This window comes from Marmota flaviventris, chromosome 17 (assembly GCF_047511675.1).
Source record: "Marmota flaviventris isolate mMarFla1 chromosome 17, mMarFla1.hap1, whole genome shotgun sequence".
NCBI classification, from domain to species: Eukaryota; Metazoa; Chordata; class Mammalia; order Rodentia; family Sciuridae; genus Marmota; species Marmota flaviventris.
The window spans coordinates 58,102,361-58,121,830 of record NC_092514.1 but is presented as its reverse complement, the minus strand read 5'-3'; the positions used below and the strand labels follow the sequence as shown (position 1 = coordinate 58,121,830).

Below are 19,470 nucleotides of genomic sequence, written 5' to 3'. Positions count from 1 at the left end.
CCACTCCAGGCTATCTTAGACAATCCAAGCCCTGCTGGGGCCCTCGCTGCAGCCGTCCCTCGGGGCCAGTGTTGTGGTTCAGAGGTGCTGTGGCATGGGGGTGGTAAGGGAAACTTGCTTCTTTATTTTTCAAAACAGACACTCTCCCTGCCCTCTCCAAGGCTTTTTTGTTTGTTTTTTAATAGTTTTTTAGTGGTCCTGAGGATTAAACCCAGGGCCTTGCACATGCTAGGCGAGCGCTCTCCACTGAGCTACAGCCCCAGCCCCTCTCCAGGGCTCTTCTGTGACAAGTTACAAACCTACTGCCAGGTGTCCCCAGGGCTCCACCTCAACACTCCCTTCTTGCTCCAGGAAGTGAAGCCAAGGGAGGAGAAGCTCAGGTTGGAGAGCAGGAGGAGGCAGCCAGGAAAGCCTGGGGGCCGGAGGGCTTTAGGGTAGGCTAATGCCTGGGGTGGGGGATAGGGGGACAGCTCTGTGGGGCAGATGGCCCTGCCAGAGGTCAGAAGAGCTGAGGGCTTAAAGGTGTCCTGCTTCCCAAGTCTCCTGACAGCTACAGGCCTGCCTTCTTATAAGTCATGATGAGGATGTGGGCTGAGGACCAGAGGAGCTGGAGCCATCTCAAGACCCCAGGGTTGGAGCCCACTGATGTCAAGTGAGCGTCTTAAGGGCACAGATCCCCTGCTAGTGGCCCAGGAGGGGCCGGGTAGCCATCAGACTCAGTGAAGTCAGCAGCTGCTGAGCCGGCCAGGTGGGAGCGCTGGAGGGACTGTTGCTCCCACTAGTCCTCGCTCCGGGGGAAGAGAGGGCTCTGTGCAGACTGGTACCCGCAGAACCCTGGAGTGGTCCTTTAGTCCTTCAGGAGCGCTGGATGTGGATGTGGACAAAAAGCGTGGCAGGGGACAGTGATGCCCCATCCTTGGAAAGCAGGTGGATGTGGCGGTACCCTGTAGGGACAGCAGCCAGGTATCAGATCCTTGGACCCAACTCCTGCCTGGTTCAGGGAGGGCCACATGGGGAAGTCAAGGGTCAAAGGTGAACAGGGCTTGAGGCTGGGACTCCATCCAGTTCCATCCCTACCAGCTTCCACCAACCTTGCTTCAGGCTGTTGAGAGGCAGTGTAAACTGGCCCACAAAGTCATTGGGGGAGGTGGTATCATAATCTTCTACCACAAACCGCACCAGCACCAGCTCTGGGGCCCGCAGCTGGAACTGCAGGGTCTGGCCCCAGTGGGGATTGAAACCTAGGGCACAGGTGTAGTTATCAGGGCCCAGTTGGCCCTAGGGCCTGCCCTGTGCCTCCCTCCTCTGCTGTTTGTGTCTGTCCCCCACTCCCACCCATGGGCCCACCTGCCCACCATTATTGAGCACATAGCTGGTCTCCTTCCGAGCACAGTCTGCGAGCACCCCATGGATCTCCACACGCACCAGGGGGTCCACAATGGAGCTGGGCTTCTCAGCATTCAGCTTGGGCAGCTGCTGGGCAGTTAGTACCTGGGGAAGGGAGGCAGGGAGCTTTGACCGGGCCCCTAACAGGGCCATGCCCACTCCTGCTCCCCTGCCAGGACAGGAAGCCTCTGGCCCTATCTGCATGCGAGCCAACCGTGCCTGTGTGGACACAGACACTCAGGCTACTCTCACACCAGGCCGGCCCTGGCCTCCTGTGTCTTCCTCTACTTCCGACTGGTGCCTCTCCAGAATGAGCCCTGACCCCAGGCTGGATTTTGGTCCATGCTGCTGACCTGGACTGTTAGAGTAGTTCTGGGAGGTCCAGGGCATTCGGGGTCAAAGGTTGTGTCAGGTTGCCGTAGACAGGCAGGTTTCAGGACATAGCCACACCGCCCATTGATGAGGAAGCGCCCTTCATTGAGGTCCATCTCATAACCTGGTGTCTGGAAGTTCAGGGCCACTGTGGACAAACAGGATTAAGCAGGGGCTTTTAGTGGCCCTCTCCTCACTGCCCAGTTTCAGGTGACTTGGCTAGAAAGGACACAGCTCTTTGCACAGAGGCCCAGCATCCTACTGTCTGGTCAGAGATATCTGCCCCCATCATGACTTGCAGGAAGGGGATCATAGCAGCCAGGGGACCCAACCCTACTGTCACCTATACCTTCTCCCTGCTATCTCTCAAGTCTGGATGGTGGGGCTGGGCTGAGATGCTAGAAAGGTCCCCACTCTCAGGGCTAGGCCTGGGTCAGAATCAGGGCCTGAGAAGTCCTGGGGTTTCCATAACTAGCCCCAAAGGGACCATGCTACCCTCCTTTGGCAGGACTCGGTGTCCTCCAGAGCCCAACCCTGTCAGTCTTGACTTAGTAGGGCTGCCAGGTGTGTGTGCCCACACTTTTAAATTTCTAAAATTATAGAAACAGCTTTTAAAATAATTGTTGTTAACAGGATGCATATTTCTATCTTCTGGAAGGCTATGTGGCCCCCTCCCGTGGCTGCCCAGAGGCTACACCTACCTAATGGCATCTGACTGCCCCACTCCTGTGGCCCCCGTGGCCCCTACTCACCCAGCTGACAGCCTGAGTTCCACATCTCCTGGGGGTTGTAGTTGGCCGAGTTCATCCGCAGACCCAATGGATACACACGGGTCAGCTGGCGAGCATTGTGTCTGACAAAGCTGTTCCCTAGGGCAGAGTTTGGGCCAAGACTGTGACAGACTCTGGGGGTGTCCTTGCCCAGTGCCTGTAGCCTCCTGGAAACAGAGGCTGAACTCCCCCAATCCCAGCTTCCCACTCCCCTCTGACCTAGAGTGAGAGGGAACTCAGGAGGCTGCTGAAAGCCAAACAGGCAGGGACACAGCCTGGTACTACAGCCCCAACCCATAATTCCCACATTCCTGACTCCCTCGTGGAACACCTGGCCCCAGGCTGATCCCCTGCCACTCATCACTCATCCTGCCCACATCCTCCAGCCACACTCTGGGTTCCTGGAACCTTCCATAGGTCATGCCTCTGGGCCTATGTACAACCTGTTCCTCCTGTCTGGAAATTCCTTCCCCTCTTCCCCAGGCTGCTTCCTCCTCGCCCTTCAGGTGAGGTATCTTCTCAAGCTTCACCTGCTCCCAAAAGACTTCTCTGATCTCACCCACTCAGGTCGGACTTCCCCAGCCCCCGTGATGGCCTGACTGATTACCCATCTATGTTTAGCTTACTACCGGGCTGTGAGCTCTGTGAAGGCAGACACAGGCCCTCTCCCGCTCGTGGCTCTCTCCTCCATCCACACCTGGCTCCATGCTGGGCCCTCATTCCCTGAATAGAGCCCCTCTCTGGGGTCCAGATCTCTTATGGCCCCCACAGTCTTCTCAATCTCTTCAGACCAATTTCAGGATACCCCCTGACCCTCCAGAGCCTGCAGGGTCCTACCACCCTCCTGCCGGGAGACACCGAATCTCCAGCTCCTACCTGCCTCCCGGATGAACTTCTTGGCCTTGCGCTCACTGAGGGAGCTGACCTGGTAGGGCTGGGGTGGTCCAGGGCCAGGGTTCAGGGTCCGCAGGCGGGTGGCCCAGCAGTACACAGCCAGGGCTGACAGCTCTGGGGAGATCTGCTTGGCCTGGGAGACCAGCTGTAGTGGGGGCCCCTGGCTGGAGCCCCCTAGTGCCACCTCCCCATCCCAACCTCAGCCCCTGCCAGTCCACTGGTCCACCCAGGATGGCTCACCTTCCGTCTCTGCTCTGCAACCTCTGCGGCTTCTTCCCCCTCCTCTTCCTCCTCTTCCTCCTCCTCCCTGTCTGATAAAATTCGGCCATCCTCCATGTGTGCAGCTGGTAGCTTCTTCCCCTTCACCAGGACCCGGCCTTTCAGCTTCTATAGAGGACAATATGGACAGGTGAAGCCCTCCGGCCCCTCACAGCAGCTGGTGGTCAGCCATTCAGCCACCACTGAGACTGATAGGGTTGGGCACAGGAAGGAGACAGGTGAGCAATGTGGCTAATAGGAAAAAATAAGGAATAACCTATGAGGCCATCAACAGGTACAGCTAATAGGGTGCCTCCCTCCATCAGAATACCACGCAGCAGCAGATACAAACAGGACAGCTAAGGCCTGAAAGGGAAGGGATCCTCTTCTAAATGGATCTTTCAAGAAAGAAGTGAGCAGAACATGTAATGACATGAGCCTTTTTGTGTAACATTTAAAAGAGAAGTTATATACATAGGTGTGTATGCACGTGAATATTCTGGAAGGATTGTGGAATAGAATGGGGTGAGCCTGAGTAGAAGACGACCCATTTTTTCATTGTATACCCTTTGTATAGTTTGGTTTTTCTTTTACCCTATGTATGTTATTTTCATACTAATAACAAAATCAAATCTCACCCACACACAAAGGTGAGTCAACATTCCTACATATTTGGCACTGGGAGGAAGAAAAGAATCTGTCAGAAGCTGTAAAGGTTACACGTCCTAAGAGAGCAGATCAGATGCTCTGGGGCTTGGGGGAAGGGAGGAAGGCCTCTGGCCAGAGGGCTGAGGAGGCTCCTAAGGTCCAGGGAAGGGCGGGGGACGCTGGGCTGGAATTCTAAGCAGGTGGCGCTTGGTGAGTGCAGGTGGCTGGGACTCTGTGGGCAGAGACACAAAGCTGGGCAGGGCAGCACCCGGTGAGGAGGGCTCTGAGTAAGCTAAGGGGATGGGTTGTGTCTAATCCGACATGGAGAGCTAGAGCCCAGCACAGGGACAGATGAGTGGCAGGTATCAGGTGACCCGAGAAACAGGGAAAGGTTAAAGCAGAAGTGAGGGGTCCTGAACCAGAGAGGTGACATGAGCAGGGCTGGGTGGTGGACACCAGTCAGACCCTCCTCCCTCCCAGGCTGGGGGTTCTGGGAGCTTCACCTCTGGCGACGGCAGCTCCTCAGGATTCTGGGAGTCTAGCGCCTGCATCACCAGCATGTCTCCCAGGATGGTTCGAAGGTGGCGAGCCATGGCAGCCTGCTGCTCCAGCCCGCAGTGGTTCTCAAGGGACAGGATGACAGGGTATGGGGACAACTGGGGAGCAAGAAGAGCAGCTGCTTAGAGCCACTGATTCTCCCTCAGTCACTACCTTTCCTCTACATCTGGCCCCCAACTCCTTTAGGACAGGAAGGCAAAGGCAGAGCTCTGGAGAACCCGTGTAGAGAGATCAAATCCATGGGAAGTGGGACACATGGGGCCAGTATGTATCAGCAGACCAGTTAGATCTGTGCCTCGGGGAAGGGGTGGACAGTCTGGGACACTGAGGGCAACTGCAGGAATGGAGTTCTTTTATAAATGCTCTGTGCGTCCATGACATTTACTGTGTCAACTATATTGCAATGTCCCACCATTATTTGATAGGACCGTATAACTTGATTTTTTTTTTTTTTTTTTTTTTTTTGGTGCTGAGGCTTGATCCCAGAGGTGCTCCACCCCTGAGCATGTCCCCAGCCCTGAGGTCTGTATATCTTGGAGTTGCAATACTATGTAGATGCTACTCTGAGATTCTCCTATGGCTTACTCTTTGGAAGTCATGATTAAAATTCTCTTTCCTACCCTCAAGGTTTTCTTTTTCTTTTTTGGTACCGGGGATTGAACCTAGGGGTGTTTAACCCCTGAGCCACATCCCCAACCCTTTTTAATTTTTTTTTTTTTTTTTTTTTTTGAGACAGAGTCTTACTAAGTTGCTGAAGCTGTCCTCAAACTGGCAATTCTCCTGTCTCAGCTACCCTAGTTGCTGGCCCCAAGGTTTCTTCTGGAAATTTCGTGATGTTAATACATGCGTTAACCGTGAAGGTAGGAGGAGGGAGCACTGAGTCCAGCTTTATTCTTTCCCACTGGCCAGTTTTCCCAGCAGCACTTGGTGAATAAGCGGCTCTCTAGACAGGGACTAAGGGTAGCTAGTGTATGAATGGGATGAGGGTCACTGGGAAGGCTCTGGGGCTGGGTATGGGGTCCTAAGGGCTCACCACGAAGGCATGGTCACGCACGGCTTGGATCACGTCTCGGAAGAGGATCTTGGAGGTGAGTGTGTGGCCATGGTAGATGACAGGCTCCCCTCCTGGGCCTTCCCAACAGTCCAGTTCCACACAGCGGCATCCCTGGGCAAAGGCCCTGGACAGACACATGGATGGGCAAGGTGTTGTGTGGATGCCATAGAGCCAGGCAACAGTCAGGCTGAGCCAGGGAGGTACTTGGAAGCCCAGCATAGGGGTTGAGCCCCATATCCCTCCCTAAGCTGGGCTCCCAAATGTGTTGACCCCCCCCCAACATAGGCCTCCGTGCTGCAGTACCTAACATAGGCCTCCGTGCTGCTGGGCCCCCCAATCTGAGAGTCAGTCAGATAAGTATTGTGAGAAGAGGAGATGAAATAGTGGGCAAGAGGCTGGCCCATATCCTGGAACACACACGTGTGAGCCATGTCCAGGGCAGCCCCCTCGGGTGACAGCAGGTACATCATAAAGCCATCCAGTGTCATCAGCTCATGCTGCTTGGCTACAGAAAAGGGCAGGAAAGAGCATTAGGCCACAGGGGCTTCCGTGTCCAGACCCAAATACCCCTGTAATAACAACTAGAGCACCTACTGACTAGACTGCAGACACAAGCCATTTAGTCTTCCACCACACCCTGTGAGGCAGACACATTATAATGCCAGGATACAGATGTGCAGTCTGAGTCTGCGAGTCAAGGTGACCTGCCCGAGATGGCAGAGCCCCTTGGCTGGGAACCCAGAGCGGTCAGGGAGCGAGACTGGGCTGAGCTCCCCAAACCCACCTGTCTCATTGAGTTCATAGGTCTGGATGAGCTGCTGGGCACGGGCCAGGGTGGCGCCATCCTCACCCTGGTCCTCCAGGAACTCCAGTAGCTCAGGGGCACTCAGCACACGGTCCTCGCCTGAGTATCGACTGAAGATCTCCTCCAACTCCGGGCGCTTCAGCAGCCGCCGCAGGAACTCCTCAATTTCAGCTCCCTCCAGGCGCTCATTGTTGGAATGGTCACACTCCTGGAGAGCCAGGATGGGAGGATACTCAACAGAAGCCACATGGAAGGAGGACTTGACCCCACTGTCCCACCCCAAGACCCATCTCAGCTGGGAAGGCAATGATCCCCATTCCACAGGTGGAGAAACTAAGAGCAAGGCTCTGGTCACACAGCCAGGGAACTGCAGAGTAGCAGGGTCTTGGGTTCAGTGTCTCTCCCCAAGATGTGGGAGGAAAAATAATGATCCTGGGGCAGGGCTCAGCCCTGGTGCCACAGGGCCCCTCCAGGTGCACATACAACCATAACCATCACCACACTCACACACTCACACTTGGGGAGTGTGCAATAAGTGAAAATTCGCAGAGTAGTTCAGGTGCAGTGTTGGGCTATAGATAGGTGCCACAGGCTCTCTTATCTTCTAGAGTCACAGTTTGGTCACAGCCCCTACACAGGTGTCTGTTGTGTGCCCTGATCACTTCCACACATGGACAGCTACCCCAATGTGCCCTGAGACAGTGTTCCCACACAGGCACATGTGGAGGGGCCACACATGCCTCAGTGCAGGGTCCTACATGGAGGAGGGTGTGTGCGCCCAGGTGTCTGCAAACCAACTCCCGCCTGTGCTCCTGTGTCTAAGCCACGCATGGTTACAGGTACAAAGGCGCCCTGCAGGCTGAGACATGAAAGCAGCTTTGCTGCTCACTTCAGAGGGCTAGGGCAGTGCCACCCAACCCTGGGCTCTGCCTGAGGATGAGAAAAGTTCTGGTTCACCACTCCTAGTCCCATCCTGGCCCAGTGGCCAGGGGGAGGGGAAAGAGTAACTAGGCCCAGATGTTGCTTTTCTGCAGGGAGAGCAGACTCCCTCTAAAAAAGCCACAGCAGGGAGGGGTGCTGGGACCAGCAGAGTGGTGGCAGAGCCTGAGGGGCCAGGGTTCACCTTGAAGAGGCGGTAGGCATACATGTCATTCATGTCCACGTTGACCATCCTGAGGAGGCTCTTGATTTCCTTGAAGCTCATCTTACTATCCTGATTCGAGTCTGCCCGGTGCAGGTAGGAGTGGATCCAGGTGTGGGTGCTCAGGAAATACCAGCAACAGACTGGGTCCCCCCCCCCCCCCCAGTGGCAGGCAACTGACCCATAACTCACCACCGCCTGGGTCTGGGGGCTCTGGGGTACAGACTTCACTTTCTTTTTTTTTTTTTTTTTTCCCTCCCTCCCCGACCCAGACTTCACTTTCTATCCAGCCTGTGGACTCCCTGATCTCTGTAGCAATGTCTTCTGCATGGGACTTGGGCTCCCCCAAACCAGAAGGCGTCTCCATCTTTAAAAGGTCCTTCATCCTCCCTGAGGAGGGGCACTGCCTTCCTCCTTGGTGGCAACTCAGCCCAAGCCAGGCCATGGTGAGTGTCCCCACTCAGTTCCAAAGACTAGAGGCCCTATCTCAGACCTAAATAAAGGCAGGACCATGGCTTCCTTGGGGACTGGGGCTCCCTAAGGGACCGGTCCTCCCTTCCAGCACCAGCAGGATATTGGTCAAGCCGCTCGCGCTGGCTCATAGCATCGAGGCGCGCGCGCAGCTTGGCCAGGCCACGCACCCAGCGCTGGGCCTCCTCGGCGGTGGGTGCCGCCAGGTCCAGGTTCTTGCGGCGACCTTTGAAGGTGATGGTGAGGCAGCGCGCAGGTGCGAAGGCGCCCCCGTAGCGCCGCAGGCCCTCGGACTGGTGCCCCTCGCGGACAGCCTCGATGTGCTGCACGAAGACTGCGGGCAAGCGGGGTCAGGTGGTGCCCGAGACCGTCCCCGCCGCCCACCGGGTGCCACCCCCTGGCCTGCTCACAGATGTGCTGCGATGGCGCACGAGGGATGCGCCTCTGGAACCACACGCTCAGGCCGTCCTCCTGCAGCCGGTACAGCCGCTCCTTGTGCCACGTGCGTGAGCGGATCTTGCAGAGCCGGGAGCCCCGCAGCATGGCGCGCACGTCCTCGTCCTCCGTCAGGCCTGCGGGGAGGGACCTGGAACGTTGGACCCGGCCAGGCAGCGTCCCGGCCAGAAGCTCCCACCTGCCTCTCCCCAGCTGGTCCGCTCGGTCTTCCTTCCCTCTCTCTTGAGCCCTGTCAGTGAGCTTCCCTGACCCTCTTTTCATTCTAACAAGTCGCCATCACTGCACTTGGCTTTTGGCTTTGAGGCCCCAAACACCGCCCATCATCCTCCCTTCTGAGCAGGGGCCTCTGCAATCCCTGAGCACATAACAACCTTCAGGCAGTGCCTGGGACACTAAAGGTCACCCTTTTTGCTACTACTTTTTTTTTTTTTTTAATATATTTTTTTAGTTGTAGATGGACACAACACATTTACTTTTTTAAATTTATTTTGATACGGTGCTGAAGATTGAACCCAGTGCCTCACACATGCCAGGCAAGGACTCTACCACTGAGCCACAACCCCAGCCCCTTTGCTACCACTCTATCAAAGCCTTCAAGCCCAGAATCTGCCACCAGTAGCAAGTTCCTTGAGGTGAAACTAGTGGCCATTAGGAAAATAGTCTTATCTAATCTAAATCTCTCTTGCTACAACCCAAGCTTTTCACTTTTGCCTTCCCAAGACAAGGGAGGATAGCAGAGGCCATCTGTCACTAGAGACACAGACCAACAACCCCAGAACCATCCCTGCCTGGCTGATCTCCAGGTACCAGGGAACCACTGCACTACACTGTCCTGCTCTGCCCTCTTCTTCCTCTCACTGCCGCAGCCACCCTGGGCTGTGAGAGGTGGTAAAAGAGCAGAATTTAAATTCAGGGGTCTGGGGCAGGAGGTCCCAACTCTGTTACCTTCCGGTTACCCAGCCCTGGTGGCATTAACCTGTGACTGCTCTAAGCCTCGTGTTCTCCACTTATAAAATGGGAACCACAATAATACCTATTGTAAAATCCAAAATTTAGTAAAAAAAAAAAATCCAAAACTCAGGGCTCTACGCCCCTGAATACACTGCCTGGCCCTGTGGCGCCAGCTCTGAACCCTCTCAGCATAAGTCCGAAACCAAAGGGTTATGAGCCAGAGGACAATAGGACAAGTGGGAACCAAGCCACAGGAGAGTCCACACCCTGTGGAGGGAGGGGGACAGCCAGGAGGGATGAGGGCCCAGAGTTTCCAGAGAACGGGAATCTGGACCTGGATGTGAAGCCTCCACATTTTTTAATGTTGGCAACCAAATCAGATTGGAAAAACAAAAAACCAAAATCACTGTGAGCCAAACAAAACTCCACATGCCTCTCTGCCTCCCTTTTTTTTTTTTTTAAGAAAAAATAACCCAGGATTGAACCCAGGGCCCCTCACACATGCTAGGCAAGCACTCCACCACTTAGCCACGTACCCGGCTCTTCTTTTCAATTTTATTTTGAGACAGGATCTCGCTAAGTTGTTCAGTCTAGCCTCAAATTTGTGATTCTCCTGCTTCAGCCTCCTAAGCATGCACTGGCCACTGTGCCCGGCTCCTTCTTTTAATAAGGTCCAGTTGCAAACTCTGACCTAAGGAATCAGTCTTGGCACAGTGGCACATGCTTGTAATCCCAGCCACTAGGGAAGCTGAGGCAGGAGGATTGTAAGTTCAAGGCCAGCTTCAGCAATTTAGCAAGACCCAGTCTCAAAATAAAAAAGAAGGGAGATGTAGCTCAGTGGTAAAGCACCCCTGGATTCAATCTCCAGTACCAAAAAAAAAAAAAAAAAAAAGGTATAAATCTAATCTAAATCTCTTTGGAGATTTGCATCATCTCTTGGACTGTTTGTGGGATCTTTTTTCTTTCTCTTACTAGTAGCTGAGTCCTTCAAGGAAAGGCTCAGTCCCTCACCTCCTCCAGGAAGGCTTCTTTGATTTGTCCTCAAACGGCAGTTCTCCCTTCCTGACCAAGAGTACCTTTTCCTTTAATTAACCATTAAAAAACAAAAAACAAAAAACCCTATATTGTAATTTCAGGGAAATTTATCAGGCTTGAGGGCAGAATGAGGTCTTATTTCCTCCCCAAAGCACTAGCGTTTATAGAAAGGCCTACAGTTGGGGGCTAATTGCACTCTATCCCAGTCCTGCCCAGTCTTTCCTGAGCTCAAGGCAGAGGCTTGACAGGGTTTCTGAGTATTAGCTGAGCATGGAATCACCTGGGGGTGCAGAGACGCTGATACAGCAGGTGTGGGGTACAGCTTGGGCATCTGTATTTAAAAATTTTCCCTTATGGCTTTGAGGGTCACAGAGAAGCAGGATCTCAGGGGCAGGAGAAACCTGCCCTTCTTGTACCCAAGAAAGGGTACCTGCTGGGGCCCTCACAGCTCCAAGAGATTTCTTGGAGACTTGACTTTGACCCTCTGGGTCAGCACCCACTTGCCCGCCCCCTGGTCAGGAAAGGGAGGTGGAACTCTCCTCCTCTTTCCATTCAAAGAGCCAGACACCCCCTGCGCTGCAGGCTTCCCACCACACTCAGGCGACCTCTGAATTCTCTCCTGAGAAACAACATGGGGAGCAGGTCAGGGAAACCTGCAGTGCCACTATGACTGGCCCACTCCACCCCCTCAGCCCTGGGAAAGGCTCTGCAGCAAGGCCACCTCCCCTAACCGGCCAGTCCTCCAAGTCTATGGGGGTGGGGAGGGGGCTGGTGAATGACTAAGGCCGGAAATGGAGGTGAGTCACTCAGCTTCTGTTTTGTCCAGAGCTTTCTGCAAACAGGCCACAAAGACAGGCAGCCCATGTGCCAGATGCCCCCTGGCAGGTTTTCACATGGAGCGGGCTGCTACTCCAGGCCTTTGCCCCCAGCTCCCTTGGAGCCTGCTGAGTAGAGAAGAGGGGTAACATTCCAGGCTGCCCACCCAAGTGGCACTGGCCTCTGAATCACATGGTCCCCAAACCTCTCTAACTACACATTAGGTGTGTAGCCAAAGGAAAGGTCGAACAGAATGAGGTTCAACACAGGCTGGGCCTGGGGCTGAGTCCTGGGGCTGGGAGTCTTCTAAACCATGGGCAGTGAGGCTGTCCAGGAGCAAGGGCGGGGCCAGCAGACACAAGAGGCAAGGTCAGCAGGAGGGCCTGGCTCGCTCTCTACTTAGCCACCCAGGAAACATCTGTAGGTCCGTCCAGGCCCAAATTCACAGGTGTTGCCCCAACCTCATTCCTGCGGGCCCTGAACAGGTGCATAAGCCCCCCACCTCCTCTGTCTGTGGGTTTTTCTATCTGACCTGAGGCTAGGCCCAAGGCCACTCTTGACAGAGTGGGTGAAGGAATAATTATGAAATAATAGCAGCAAAAATGAGGGTGAATAGCCAGAAAGTGGGGACAGCCCAACTGTCCATCCCAGATGAATGGATAAGCACAATGTGGCAATATGCACACAACATGTGTCGCTCAGCCTTAGGAAGTCTGAGCCTTAGGAAATCTGACACATGCTGCAATTCAGATGAACCCCCAAAACACAATGCCACATGAAAAAAGCCAGGCGCAAAATGATAAGCAGTGGGTGATTCCACGTATTTGAGGCTCTCAGAAGAGGCAAATTCAGACAGAAAGTAGAGGTTGCCAGGGGCTGGGGGAGGAAAGAAGGTGGGGGTTACTGCTTAATTATTACAAAGTTTCTGTTTGGGGCTGTATTAAAAGTCTTGGGAATAGGTAATAGTGGTGGTTGCACCTATTATAATTAATGCCTGTGAATTGGCCACATAAAAATGGTTAGAATGGTCAAGTTTATGTTATATCTATTTTATCAGTTTTTTTTTTTTTTAAGCTGGGGATTGACCCAGGGGTGCTTTACCACTAAGCTACATCTGCGGTCCTTTTTATTTTTATTTGTGGTACCAGGGATTGAATCCAGGAGCACTTAACTACTGAGCCACATCCCCAGCCCTTTTAATTTTTTGAGATAGGGTTTTGCTAAGTTGCTGAGGCTAGCTTCGAACTTGTGATCCTCTTGCCTGGGATTACAGGTGTGCACCACAATGCCCAGCACTTTACCCCTATTTTAAACATTTAATAATATACCAGAAACCACTGTATACTTTACTTGTGCGTGTGTGTGTGTGTGTGTATGTGTGTGGTTGGTTGTGTGTGGTGCTGGGGACTGAACCCAGGGCCTTATGCATGGGAGGCAAGCACTCTACCAACTGAGCTATATCCCCAGCCCCACTGCATACTTTAAATGGATGCATAATGTAGTATATGAATTAATCCTGGGGGGGGGGACTGGGACTGAACCCGGGGTGCCCTACCCCTGAGCTTCATCTCCAGCCCTTTTAATTTTTTAAGATTTTGAGACAGGGTCTTGCAAAGTTTCTGTGGCTGGCCTCAAACTTTCCATCATCCCACCACAGTTTCCAGAGTCACTAGGATTATAGGTGTGTGTGACTGTGCCCAGCTCACCGTGGCTAAAGGTCCAATGAATGTTACCTATTACTGTTACTGCTATGTGTCAGGCATTGTCTCATCCATGATTTCAATGATGAAGACTGATTTAGTTTTTGCTGTAAGGTTTGGGATTTGTCTCTCCCCTGTCTCTTTCTCATTTTTTGTGTGTGGTGCCAAGGACTGAATTCTAGCACATGCTAGGCAAGCACTTGACCACTGAGCTACACTCAAGTCCATTTCGTTTTTATATTTTGGAAGGGTACTGGGGATTGCACTCAGTGGCACTCAACAACTGAGCCGCATCCCCAGCCTGTTTTTGTATTTTATTTAGAGACAAGGTCTCACTGAGTTGCTTAACGCCTTGACGTTGCTGAGGCTGGCTTTGAACTCATGTTCCTCCTGCCTCAGCATCCTGAGCTGGTAGGAATTCAGGAGTGTGCCATGCGCCTGGCTCATTTTATTTTTTTATTTTGAGAAAGGATCTCACCAAGTTGCTGAGGCTGACTGTGAACTTGTGATCTTTCTGCCTCAGTCTCCCAAATCACTGGGATTATAGGTTTGCCCACTGCATTCAGCATGGATTAATATCTTAATAATAAAAGTTGCTAACCTGGTGCAGTGGCACATGCCTGTAATCCCAGCAACTGAGGAGGCTGAGGCAGGAAGATCGAAAGTTGGAGGCCAGGTGGGCTTGGGGGCATATGATTGCAATCTTAATGCCTTGGGAGGCTGAGGCAGGAGGATTGAGTTCAAAGCCAGTCTCAGCAACAGAAAGGCGCTAAGCAATTGTCTCTAAATAAAATACAAAATAGGGCTGGAATGTAGCTCAGTGGTTGAGTGCCCCTGAGTTCAATCCCTCGTACAAAAAAAAAAAAAGAGAGAGAGAGAGAGAAAGAAAGTAAGTTAGAGGCCAGCTTCACAATTTAGTGAAACCCTGCCTCAAAATAAAATAAAAAACAGGGCTGGGGATGTAGTTCAGAGGTAGAGTGCTCTTGAGTTAAATCCCTTGTACCACAAAAGAAAATTAACAAACAAATAAATAATAACAAAAGCTGCTAAAGAGGCAAAGAACATCTAGCCAACCCCTCTATGGTCACCGGTAGGTGAATGGTAGAGTTCGATCAAGTTGGGGATAAATGAGAAAAGGCACGAGGCACTCAGTTTAGGGCCTGGCCCATAGTAGGTGCAAATAATAACGAAGACAGGACCTGGGGCAGGCTCTGGAGGTGAGTGGTGCCCCAGAAGGGAAGAGGCAGCTGCCTTCCTCATACCCGGGGGCTCCATACTGGTCCTCTTCTGGACAGGATGAGGTTCCTCCCGCCCACTGAGCCCCAGGGGCTCAGATACCTTCCCTGAGCCCACTGCTCATCTCGGCCCCAGAGAAGCCCATGGCCTAGCATTTCTAACTTTGGCCTTCACCAGGCCCTATGATCTGGGGTCTCTGTCGTTCGCCTAGGTGGCCAGAGCCAACAGCCAGAGACTGCCTCAATAACCAGGGCAGTCTTAGGAGAGCCACTGAAGCTCAGAGAGGGCAAGCTGTGCACTTGAAAATATTGCAGGTCATCTAAGGCCAGGGTGGGTGCAGAGGTGGCCGTGTAGGGTGCTGGCAGGCCAGCATAGGCCTGGGAAAGTGGCAGGGGCATTGTGTTGTTCTGGCTGTGTAACAGGGGTGGTATGCAGAGGGCAGGGTGTGTAAGGAGGGGTTGGTCTCCAGTCAGGGTATGTGCAAATAGGGGTGTGTGTATGGGGGAAATGTTGGGGAGGGAAATAGGCAGTGTGTGTGTGAGAGCCAGTGCACACTCAGGAAGGGTGCCCAGGGCTCCTGCAGGAATTCGAGACATGCAGGGAACAGAGTTTGTGCCAAGGCCGAGGGCAGGAAATGAGCAGCGTTTCCTGGTGCCCGGCCCCAGGAAATGCTGGGAGAGGACACACAGAAGGACAGGTTCCCAAACACCTTCCCACCTTGGCCCCTTAGTCAGCAGGCAGCCCTGTCCCCCTCATTCCAGCTGGCAGCCACACCCAGGCTGGAGGCAGGGAGCACCAGTGTCCACAGCATTCTTGGAAGAATAAACAAAGGCAGGAAGGGTGGGTGGTGCGCCCCCTGAGCATGCCAGCTACATGGAGGTAGCAGCACCTTCCCGGTGGGGCCAGAAGAGGCATGAAGCCTGTTGGTGGCAGAGGTGAGGCTGGGGGCAGGGAAAAGGTGAGGGGGCCACTGGACATGAGAAAGCCAGCCCATGCTTAGGATGCCCCTGCTTAGCCTGGAGGGCTACCCAGCCCTTTCCACCTCCAAGCCAGCACCTACCAGGCTTGGGGGTCACTGTGGAGACCCCCACTTGCCAACCCCACCAATGACAGTCCCACTCACCCTGCAGGAGACATCCTAGATGGGCCATCGAGAGAGCCCAGGGGTGGGTGCAGACATGGAGAGGACGGAACAGGATTGTGCCTACTCAGTCCTCTGCCCGCTGGGAGGATTAGGGGTCAGGGCGGAGCATCAGGGCACAGGCGCAGACAGGGCTCTGGGGAGCTGGGACTGCTGGATAAAACTCAGGGCAGCAGTTAAATGTGAATTTCAGGAAAACGACAAATGCTTTTTTAGTATAAGCATGTCCCATAGGCTGGGGTGTAGCTCAGTGGTAGAGCACTTGCCTAGCATGTGTGAGGCCCTGGTTGCACCCCCAGCACCACAAAGGAAAACAAACAAAAACAAAAAACCTAGGAGGACCTCTGGAGGTTGGCCGGCCACTTTGGAGACAGCAGCAGCAGGCCCTCGCCAGGTGGAAGCTTCTCTTTCAATTGTCTTAGGAGCCTGGACCGGGGTTCAAATCTCTCAGCTACACCCAGCTTTGAACCTGGGTGAGTTATAGATCCTCTCTGAGCCTCAGCTTCCTTATTTGTAAAAGGAGACTCCGGGTACCGCCTACCTCATATGATTGTGAGCAAAGGTGATTAATACTCCAGGAGCACCTGGTGTTAATTAATATTTATTCATTTGATAACAGAGAGCATCATGGCACCCAGGCTGTGGCACAGGCAGAAGCTCTTAACTGCGCAGTCTTGGGTGGGGGCTTCACTCCTTCCCATTTCAAGTTTCTCACTTGTCACCAAGAAGGGCACTTTCCCACAGGGATGTCAGAGGACTAAGTGGGATCACCAGCAAGGGGTTCCCTAGGCTGTCTTCCCACCTCTGCATATTCCCGGCCAAGCCAGGGCTCAGCCCTGGGCTGGGGATGCTCCCATTGGGGAGGAGGGGAGTCCTCCCCGGTTAGCTTCATTCTCCCTTGTGTGGTCCGAAGAAATATTCTTTCCCTTGGGTCCCTCTGAGCCACTCCCTGCCCTAGTTCCCTGACCTGATCTGAAATAAGATCAGTTCTCTTAGCCTAAGGGGTGTGGTGAAGGCGGAGGAAGAGCAGGGGGTAGGCTCTTCTTGGGAGGGGCAGAGGCTCTGGTGGTAGTGGAAGCTACTTGTGTGGTAGGCCTAGGCCTTGTCCCCCATGGCCTGAAGCACTAAGCCCCAGGACACCTGGGTCTTGTCTCCACCCTGTCCTTGGGCTCAGTGGGGTTTGATAGGGGCTGTCCCTACAGACCTACATTCCTCTCAGGGATCACTCAGCAGTCACTCAGCAGGATGAACCAGTGTGAGGAGGGAGGGTGGCCAAGATGACATTCCAATTCTCAACATAGTTCCTGACAGTGTCACCCTTGTGAGGTGCCCAGAGCGCCTGTGCAGCCTTACTCAGATGTTGGGTGCTGAGTTAGGCTAATAATTATGCATCCACTAGCATCCAAGCTCCCTAGGGCAAGTCTCTGTCAACCACTGCTGCAGCCATGGCCAGCACCTGGCCTACTGATGGACAGAGGCAGCCAGGTGTGCAGTGGCCTCAACTATATTTTCCCTTGGCATCCATACCCCCATCAGGGGCTGACTCCACTTCTTTGGCTCCTTGATAGCCCTTGGAGGGTACACTGGCACATGCCTGTAATCCCAGTGGCTCAGGAGGTTGAGGCAGGAGGATCACAAGTTCAAAGCCAGCCTCAGCAATTTAGCATGGTCCTGAGCAACTTGGTGAGACCCTGTCTCTAAATAAGATATCAAAAGAGCTGGAGATGTGTTTCAGTGGTTAAGCACCCCTGGGTTCAATCCCTGGTACCAAAACCAACCAACCAAACAAATAAAAACCTTGGCTGTCTTGGCAGTGGATCCCCTTACCATGGCCATGCCTTATCCCCAAATCACACTGCTTTTTAGCCCAGAGAATGGTACCACCTAACCAGAGACGCCTTCCAGACGGCGCATCACAGAGCCCCCTTGTCTACCTAATAGGGGCTTCTTGAACCCACACCCCTGCACTAGCCCAAGTCTGAGCTCCGACACCTTTCCCCAGCTACTCCTCCTATGGGTCCCCTTGTTCCGCCCTGGCTTTCTCCATCCACTGCCATATAACTCCTGCCTGAGAACTTTCTGGGGTTCCTACTGCCTTCCAAATAGGGTCTGTAACTCCACAGGGAGAAGCTGTGAATAGTTTCTCCCCCCCCCCCACCTGCTTCTCCCTTTTCCATTCCAATCACCCTCCAGCTTTGGGGTGTAGCAGGGCCCTCACTGGCTCCCTAACATTATATTTACCCCACTCCTTTCTGGGTCTCATTCTTACTTCCACTGTCTGACCTGTTTGCTGATATGCTCAGCTCTCTAGGGGCAGAGCACACAATAAATGCTGGACACATGCATTATTGATGGGAGTGCGTAGGGCAGGTCTTGGCAAATAAAGCAGTGTTCAGATCATAGTCTGTGCCCAATAAATTCAGGTGGAATGAGTGAGAGAAGGGCGCAGTGTTGGAGGGAAGGCAAGGCTGGTAACTGGGACATCTGAATTCTGCCTGAAGATTGGCCCCAGTGTTTCTGGGCTGCCCTGTTTTTCTGCCCTGTCTTTCCCTAGTTCTATGCCTGATCCCTCTGTCACTAACTGCTCTACCAGTGGCAGTTCTCTAGTAAAGTACTTTACTTTTATAAAATGCTCTCATCTATTCCCCCCTTATTATTCAAAGCCCTCACCTCAATAAGTCTCATTTCACCCATACTCTGAGGGTGCCAGTGGTGTGCTGGAGCACAGCCTGGGTGCCCTTCATTCACTATGTGATCCCAAATTCCTTGACCTCTCTGAGTCAGTTTCCTCACCTGTGAAATGAGGATTACACCTCCTACCTCTCAGGAAGGTGCAGAGGATTGTATGATTGCATGTGTAAGTCACCCTGTGTCTGGCTGTTTCTGAAACATGCTTAATATGCCAGTTACATTCCTTCCGAACTAGTGACTTCCCTTAAGTCTGAGCTGGGAACTTGGGCTTTCTGACAGTGTTCTCCCTGGTTACCACAGTCCTGCCAGTACTGTGTCGCTAGAGTTGGAGTTCTCTTGGGAGGCCACTCTCTTTCACAGAACCGGCCTCAGACACCTCATCCTTCCCAAGGGCCGCCAAGAACCCTGGATGTCCTGGGAACCCATAGAAGAGAGCCGGGTGAAGGACACTCCAAACCTTTATCTCCCCCTCCACTTCCCTGTCCCCGGGAACCCCATCCTCGTCCCATGCCCAAATTCACACTCTGGTGACACGCCCCGCGGGCGCCTCCTGGTGGCGAGGACATCCTGGATGCCTGGCTCAGCCAAGGAACCTCGGGTGACCCCAGGTGCGACCCCCAGTTGAGACGGTGCATACAATCTTCACCATTGCTTCCCAGCCCCATGCCGCCTGGGAATCCCAGAAGTGACTGCCCGGAACATCCCGCTCCTCCCGGAGCGAGCCCAGGGAACAGTCCGAGCCCCCCCTGAACTCCCGCTGCGTGTCACTGACCCATCTTTTTCAGCGCCCGCAGACCGGGCCTCTTGGTGCCGCCGTCCGGAGACGCTGGCGAGGGCTGGAGCGCGAGGGGCGCGGAGACCTGGGCCGGCACCGGAGGCTCCTCAGGCAGGCGGCGGCACCTCCTCCAGTGGCCGCACAGCATGGCGTGGTGGGGCCGGGGCCGGGGCCGGGCCCGGGGTCTGCGTTCGGGGACACACCAGCGGAGACACCGCTCGTGCCCGGCCCCGGCTCTCTGCGCGGTCCCGAGCGAAGAAACTTAGCGGCGCCGGGAGAGTCGGGAGGAGGAGACCTTGGGAGGAGGGAAAG

General features: G+C 53.9%; 1 protein-coding gene across 4 annotated transcripts; it reads right to left on the bottom strand.

Annotated features, from left to right (window-relative positions):
• Positions 1-161: 161 nt before the first annotated feature.
• Positions 162-19,436, bottom strand: Plcd3 (phospholipase C delta 3). 4 transcript variants are annotated; one of them, XM_071603402.1, is made up of 15 exons: positions 19,156-19,436; positions 8,768-8,929; positions 8,463-8,691; positions 7,869-7,998; positions 6,725-6,953; positions 6,244-6,445; positions 5,920-6,064; positions 4,832-4,984; positions 3,663-3,809; positions 3,405-3,567; positions 2,511-2,627; positions 1,740-1,906; positions 1,356-1,491; positions 1,092-1,241; positions 162-944 (listed from the first exon to the last, which is right to left on the bottom strand). In XM_071603402.1, exons 1-15 carry the CDS (start codon positions 19,304-19,306, stop codon positions 856-858), a joined length of 2,370 nt encoding a protein of 789 aa, XP_071459503.1. In that variant the 5' UTR covers positions 19,307-19,436; the 3' UTR covers positions 162-855. The 4 variants fall into 4 exon arrangements, with proteins under 4 accessions (XP_071459503.1, XP_071459504.1, XP_071459505.1 ...); XM_071603403.1 differs by having other exon boundaries at positions 3,405-3,555; XM_071603404.1 differs by having other exon boundaries at positions 3,405-3,462.
• Between the last annotated feature and the right edge of the window lie 34 nt (positions 19,437-19,470).